Here is a 7,622-nt window from a genome sequence, read left to right as displayed (position 1 = left end):
TGTCTCGGGTGTGGACCAATCAACTTCAAGGACCATGTGAGACTGGGCTCTAAGGAAAGCTGTCTCGGGTGTGGACCAATCAACTTCAAGGACCATGTGAGACTAGGCTCTAAGGAAAGCTGTCTCGGGTGTGGACCAATCAACTTCAAGGACCATGTGAGACTAGGCTCTAAGGAAAGCTGTCTCGGGTGTGGACCAATCAACTTCAAGGACCATGTGAGACTGGGCTCTAAGGAAAGCTGTCTCGGGTGTGGACCAATCAACTTCAAGGACCATGTGAGACTGGGCTCTAAGGAAAGCTGTCTCGGGTGTGGACCAATCAACTTCAAGGACCATGTGAGACTGGGCTCTAAGGAAAGCTGTCTCGGGTGTGGACCAATCAACTTCAAGGACCATGTGAGACTGGGCTCTAAGGAAAGCTGTCTCGGGTGTGGACCAATCAACTTCAAGGACCATGTGAGACTGGGCTCTAAGGAAAGCTGTCTCGGGTGTGGACCAATCAACTTCAAGGACCATGTGAGACTGGGCTCTAAGGAAAGCTGTCTCGGGTGTGGACCAATCAACTTCAAGGACCATGTGAGACTGGGCTCTAAGGAAAGCTGTCTCGGGTGTGGACCAATCAACTTCAAGGACAGTGCATATATTATCAGAGTTGTGTGTTTTGTTTGCATTACGACTGCAGGTATTGTGGTCTATGCAAACATGACTCCTTGTAAAAAAGGTGTCAGATAGAAGGGTAAAACACCAATGATCATTCCTTCCCTTTATTACTGCTAACCCTACTCCCTCCCTTCGATGCTGCTAATCCTGCATAACGCACGGGCATAATATGACTTTGAAACCTCCCGCCCACCTCCTACGCATTCCACAAGTAGTGACGAATCCCATATCTGCATTTCCCATCAATATGCTAAATTCCTCTGTTGATATGCAAATTCTTTTGTCAAGGCGCCCTTCCCCCCTCCAACCCTGCAGCTTCAATATACGCTGCCAAGCCTGGTGCTGTTTCATTCAGACGCTGTCTTTCCGACAGACCTGTTCTTCACCTGAGGACGGCTGCTTGCGTTGTGGCCGAAACGTCGTGAGAATTGTATTTTATGATGTTTTATTTTTATTATTATAATAGAAAATTTTTATTATGTTATTATATTATTTTATTATGTTTAATTTTTAATATTGTATTATTATATTATTAAAATAATATCATGTTATTATATTATTTTATTATGTGTAATTTTATTATTTTATTATAATATTATTAAAATAATATCATGTTATTATATTATTTTATTATGTGTAATTTGTATTAGTTTATTATTTCCCTTTGTGAGAATTGTATTTTATTACGTCGTATTTTTATTATTTTATTCTTTTTCTTCTACGTGATGACTTTACCGAAAGAACCAAGAAAATGAATCACTGCAGTTCAGCAAAAAGCTTTAAATCGAAATACAACAATTATATTTCGATTTAAAGCTTTCGTGACTGCAGGGATTCATCTTCTTGGTTCTTTCGGTAAAGTCATCACGTAGAAGGGAAGTAATAAAATAATAATAGTGAGAATAATTTTATTATGTTTTATTTTTATTATTTTATTACTTCCCTACAACAATTATGTTTAATCGATCTAACCCATTGTTTTAAACAAGAACTCTCCACCCCGCCCCGTGCTTTATTACAGATAACATTGTCGGCGAAAACCGCCTGCGTGTTAAACTAAATACCACTTAATGTTCACCAATACTGAACTTTAAACGTGGACCTGTAAAAAAAAACGCGTTTTGTGAATGCCCCTCCCCCTCAATCACGCCGTGGGTTCGACCCTCGCCGAGCCTCCGTAGCAGCTGGGGCCATTTAAAGATTGCGCATGCGCAGACTGACAAATACGCCACCCTCTACCGTACCAAGATGGCCGAGGCGGCCTTGGATCTCCGGTAAATCGAAGCGCGCGCGTTTCCTGACGCGTGTTTTTTTATTCTTAAATCTTTCAAGGCACCAGTTCCCGCAACCCACTCTTTCACGCTCTTATAGGATAGCGATCGAGTAAATAATTAAATACAACTATAAATAAAATAACGAGATTTTATTAAACGCGTTTTTAAAATCCCCCCTTTCACGACGTCATTCCCCCCCCTCGCGTCCTCGGTGGGTTTGACTCTCGGCGAGCTTCCGTAGCAGCTGAGCAACTTAAAGACTGCGCATGCGCAGACCTCACTACCACCATCCTCCCGTACCAAGATGGCGGGCGCGGCCGTATATCCCGGTTATCAAAGTGTTTTTTCTAATTAAATCATTCAAGTGCGAGATCTCACACAATCACTCACTCGTAAGATATCGACCGAGTAAATAAACACAACTTAAATTCGATTAATACAATTTAAAGAATAACATTTTCATATATTTTTTTTAAAAACGCGTTTTGTAAATTGGCCCCACCCATCGCTTCGTCCCCTCCCCCTTTGCCCTCTGCGTGGTTGTGACCCTCGCCGGACTTCCGTAGCAGCTGAGCCGTTTAAAAGACCGCGCATGCGCAGACCGCCCCTCCCCACACCCTCCCGTACCAAGATGGCGGACGCGGCCTTGAGTCCCGGGTAAGAACGTGAGGCGTTTTTATTTAACGATTTAGTTTTTTTTGTTTACATTGTTTACTTGTTTTTTTTGTTTACTTGTTTGTTTATTTGTTTCGCTGTTGTTATTGTTGAAATGTGTTGCGGCCACCTTTAATCTTTAATAAATAAAACTTAATAAATAATCTCTATCGCCACGCGAACGGTAACCGCCTTGAGCCGCTATAAGGCTCACTGAGCCAGACTGAGGCTCACTCCCCATAGGGTGTCAATCACTGAGGCTCACTGAGCCAGACTGAGGCTCACTCCCCACAGGGTTCAGTGTTAATCACTGAGGCTCACAGAGCTAGACTGAGGCTCCCTCCCATAGGGTTCAGTGTTAATCACTGAGGCTCACTGAGCCAGACTGAGGCTCACTCCCCACAGGGTTCAGTGTTAATCACTGAGGCTCACACAGCCAGACTGAGGCTCCCTCCCATAGGGTTCAGTGTTAATCACTGAGGCTCACTGAGCCAGACTGAGGCTCACTCCCCACAGGGTTCAGTGTTAATCACTGAGGCTCACAGAGCCAGACTGAGGCTCCCTCCCATAGGGTTCAGTGTTAATCACTGAGGCTCACTGAGCCAGACTGAGGCTCACTCCCCACAGGGTTCAGTGTTAATCACTGAGGCTCACAGAGCCAGACTGAGGCTCACTCCCCACAGGGTTCAGTGTTAATCACTGAGGCTTTCGGAGCCAGACTGAGGCTCACTCCCCATAGGGTTCAGTGTTAATCACTGAGGCTCACAGAGCCAGACTGAGGCTCACTCCCATAGGGTTCAGTGTTAATCACTGAGGCTCACGGAGCCAGACTGAGGCTCACTCCCATAGGGTTCAGTGTTAATCACTGAGACTCACTGAGCCAGACTGAGGCTCACTCCCCACAGGGTTCAGTGTTAATCACTGAGGCTTTCGGAGCCAGACTGAGGCTCACTCCCCATAGGGTTCAGTGTCAATCACTGAGGCTCACTGAGCCAGACTGAGGCTCACTCCCCACAGGGTTCAGTGTTAATCACTGAGGCTCACTGAGCCAGACTGAGGCTCCCTCCCATAGGGTTCAGTGTTAATCACTGAGGCTCACTGAGCCAGACTGAGGCTCACTCCCCACAGGGTTCAGTGTTAATCACTGAGGCTCACAGAGCCAGACTGAGGCTCACTCCCCACAGGATTCAGTGTTAATCACTGAGGCTTTCGGAGCCAGACTGAGGCTCACTCCCCATAGGGTTCAGTGTCAATCACTGAAGCTCACTGAGCCAGACTGAGGCTCACTCCCCATAGGGTTCAGTGTTAATCACTAAAGCTCACTGAGCCAGACTGAGGCTCACTCCCCACAGGGTTCAGTGTTAATCACTGAGGCTTTCGGAGCCAGACTGAGGCTCACTCCCCATAGGGTTCAGTGTCAATCACTGAGGCTCACAGAGCCAGACTAAGGCTCCCTCTCCCATAGGGTTCAGTGTTAAAATCACTGAGGCTCACTGAGCCAGACTGAGGCTCCCTCCCATAGGGTTCAGTGTTAATCACTGAGGCTCACAGAGCCAGACTGAGGCTCACTCCCATAGGGTTCAGTGTCAATCATTGAGGCTCACAGAGCCAGACTGAGGCTCCCTCCCATAGGGTTCAGTGTTAATCACTGAGGCTCACAGAGCCAGTCTGAGGCTCCCTCCCATAGGGTTCAGTGTTAATCTTTGAGGCTCATTGAGCCAGACTGAGGCTCACTGAGCCAGACTGAGGCTCCCTCCTCATAGGGTTCAGTGTTAATCTTTGAGGCTCACTGAGCCAGACTGAGGCTCACTGAGCCAGACTGAGGCTCACTCCCATAGGGTTCTGTGTTAATATTTGAGGCTCATTGAGCCAGACTGAGGCTTCGTGTGTGTCCGCTGTGAGCAGGCCGTTGCAATCGGAGCTGGAGGTGCTCCAGGCGATATTTTTGGACGACATGACAGTGACTCATGAAGATGGACGGTGAGTGAGTGGGTGGGTGAGTGGGTGAGTGGGTGAGTGGGAGGGTGAGTGGGTGAGTGGGTGAGTGGGAGGGTGAGTGGGTGAGTGGGAGGGTGAGTGGGTGAGTGGGTGGGTGGGTGAGTGGGTGAGTGGGAGGGTGAGTGGGTGGGTGAGTGTGTGGATGAGTGTGTGGTGAGTGAGTGAGCGTGGGTGGATGGGTGGGTGTGTGAGTGAGTGGGTGGGTGTGTGAGTGAGTGAGTGGGTGGGTGTGTGGGTGAGTGAGTGGGTGAGTGTGTGGGTGAGTGAGTGGGTGAGTGGGTGGGTGTGTGAGTGGGCGGGTGGGTGAGCGAGTGGGTGAGTGTGTGGGCGAGTGAGTGAGTGTGTGGGTGGGTGTGTGAGTGGATGTGTGGGTGGGTGGGTGGGTGAGTGGGTGAGTGGGTGGGTGGGTGAGTGGGTGAGTGGGAGGGTGAGTGGGTGGGTGAGTGTGTGGATGAGTGTGTGGTGAGTGAGTGAGCGTGGGTGGATGGGTGAGTGGGTGGGTGAGTGGGTGGGTGTGTGAGTGGGCGGGTGGGTGAGCGTGTGGGTGAGTGGGTGAGTGGGTGGGTGAGTGAGTGGGTGAGCGTGTGGGTGAGTGAGTGGGTGAGTGTGTGGGCGAGTGAGTGAATGTGTGGGTGGGTGTGTGAGTGGATGTGTGAGTGAGTGGGTGAGTGGGTGGGTGAGTGAGTGGGTGAGCGTGTGGGTTAGTGAGTGGGTGAGTGTGTGGGCGAGTGAGTGAATGTGTGGGTGGGTGTGTGAGTGGATGTGTGAGTGGGTGGGTGGGTGAGTGGGTGGGTGGGTGAGTGTGTGGGCGAGTGAGTCAGTGGGTGAGTGAGTGAGTGGGTGAGTGCGTGAGCATGTGAGTGAGCATGTGGGTGAGTGAGTAGGTGGGTGTGTAGGTGAGTGAGTGGGTGAGTGAGTGAGTGAGTGGGTGAGTGAGTGAGTGAGTGGATGTGTGAGTGGGCGGGTGGGTGAGTGAGTGGGTGTGTTGGCGAGTGAGTCAGTGGGTGAGTGGGTGAGTGAGTGAGCATGTGAGTGAGCATGTGGGTGGGTGTGTAGGTGAGTGAGTGAGTGGGTGAGTGAGTGAGTGAGTGGATGTGTGAGTGGGTGAGTGAGTGGGTGGGTGAGTGAGTGAGTGAGTGGGTGAGTGCGTGAGCATGTGAGTGAGCATGTGGGTGAGTGAGTAGGTGGGTTTGTAGGTGAGTGAGTGAGTGGGTGAGTGAGTGAGTGAGTGGGTGAGTGAGTGGATGTGTGAGTGGACGGGTGGGTGAGTGAGTGAGTGTGTGGGCGAGTGAGTGAGCATGTGAGTGAGCATGTGGGTGAGTGAGTGAGTGAGTGAGTGGGTGGGTGTGTAGGTGAGTGAGTGAGTGAGTGGGTGAGTGAGTGAGCATGTGAGTGAGTGGGTAGGTAGGCGAGTGGGTGGGTGAATAAGTGAGCGTGTGGGTGAGTGGGTGGGTGAGTGAGTGAGTGGGTGAGTGAGTGAGTGTGTGGGCGAGTGAGTCAGTGGGTGAGTGAGTGAGTGAGTGGGTGAGTGCGTGAGCATGTGAGTGAGCATGTGGGTGAGTGAGTGGGTGGGTGTGTAGGTGAGTGAGTGAGTGAGTGGGTGGGTGTGTAGGTGGGTGAGTGAGTGAGTGAGTGGATGTGTGAGTGGGCGGGTGGGTGAGTGAGTGAGTGTGTGGGCGAGTGAGTCAGTGGGTGAGTGAGTGGGTGAGTGAGTGGGTGGGTGTGTAGGTGAGTGAGTGAGTGGGTGAGTGAGTGAGTGGATGTGTGAGTGGGCGGGTGGGTGAGTGAGTGAGTGTGTGGGCGAGTGAGTCAGTGGGTGAGTGAGTGGGTGAGTGAGTGGGTGAGTGAGTGAGTGAGCATGTGAGTGAGCATGTGGGTGAGTGAGTAGGTGGGTGTGTAGGTGAGTGAGTGAGTGGGTGAGTGAGTGAGTGAGTGGATGTGTGAGTGGGCGGGTGGGTGAGTGAGTGAGTGTGTGGGCGAGTGAGTGGGTGAGTGCGTGAGCATGTGAGTGAGCATGTGGGTGAGTGAGTGGGTGGGTGTGTAGGTGAGCGAGTGAGTGGGTGAGTGAGTGAGTGAGTGGGTGAGTGAGTGAGTGGATGTGTGAGTGGGCGGGTGGGTGAGTGAGTGAGTGTGTGGGCGAGTGAGTCAGTGGGTGAGTGAGTGGGTGAGTGAGTGAGTGAGCATGTGCGTGAGCATGTGGGTGAGTGAGTAGGTGGGTGTGTAGGTGAGCGAGTGAGTGGGTGAGTGAGTGAGTGAGTGGATGTGTGAGTGGGTGAGTGAGTGAGTGGGTGAGTGCGTGAGCATGTGAGTGAGTGGGTAGGTAGGCGAGTGGGTGGGTGAATAAGTGAGCGTGTGGGTGAGTGGGTGGGTGAGTGGTTGAGCCTGGTGATTGTTGTTGTTGTGGTGGCGGTGGTTGTGGTGGTGTTCTTGGTGATTGTTGTTGTTGTGGCGGTGGTTGTGGTGGTGTTCTTGGTGATTGTTGTTGTTGTGGCGGTGGTGGCGGTGGTTGCGGTAGTTGCAGCGGTGGTGGCGGTGGTGGTGGTGGTCCTGGTGATTGTTGTTGTTGTTGTGGTGGTGGTGTTGTTGTTGTTGTTGTTGTGGTGGTGGTGATTGTTGTTGTTGTTGTTGTGGTGGTGGTGGTGATTGTTGTTGTTGTGGTGGTGGTGATTGTTGTTGTTGTGGTGGTGGTGTTGTTGTTGTTGTGGTGGTGGTGGTGATTGTTGTTGTGGTGATTGTTGTTGTTGTGGTGGTGGTGATTGTTGTTGTGGTGATTGTTGTTGTTGTGGTGGTGGTGGTGATTGTTGTTGTGGTGGTGGTGGTTGTTGTTGTGGTGATTGTTGTTGTTTTTGTTGTTGTTGTTGTTGTGGTGATTGTTGTTGTTGCAGCCCCCACCCGTGGCAGGTGACTGTCCACTTGGCCCCGGCCACGGGGGAGGATCCAGCGCTGGGCTTCGTGAGGCTGAGCCTGCACCTGCAGCTACAGCACTCGGTGAGTGTGTGTCTGTGTGTGTGTGTCTGTGTGTGTGTGTGTTTGCGC

General features: G+C 51.0%; 1 protein-coding gene across 1 annotated transcript in view; it reads left to right on the top strand.

Moving 5' to 3' along the window:
- Window positions 1-2,300: 2,300 nt before the first annotated feature.
- The window catches only part of RNF25 (ring finger protein 25), a gene marked incomplete at its 3' end in the record, with an annotated part of 18,849 nt that continues 13,527 nt past the window's right edge, over window positions 2,301-7,622 (top strand). Inside the window, exons 1-3 of the mRNA XM_078622660.1 lie at window positions 2,301-2,591; window positions 4,494-4,568; window positions 7,472-7,574. Coding sequence (XP_078478786.1) covers window positions 2,527-2,591; window positions 4,494-4,568; window positions 7,472-7,574 — 243 coding nt within the window. The remainder of the gene's footprint in view (window positions 2,592-4,493; window positions 4,569-7,471; window positions 7,575-7,622) is intronic.

Source organism: Lampetra planeri, unplaced genomic scaffold (genome assembly GCF_965212315.1).
Source record: "Lampetra planeri unplaced genomic scaffold, kcLamPlan1.2.h2 scaffold_1693, whole genome shotgun sequence".
In the NCBI taxonomy this organism is placed as follows: domain Eukaryota; kingdom Metazoa; phylum Chordata; class Hyperoartia; order Petromyzontiformes; family Petromyzontidae; genus Lampetra; species Lampetra planeri.
Note: the sequence above shows the minus strand (reverse complement) of the source record. Positions and strands in the feature narration are given on the sequence as shown.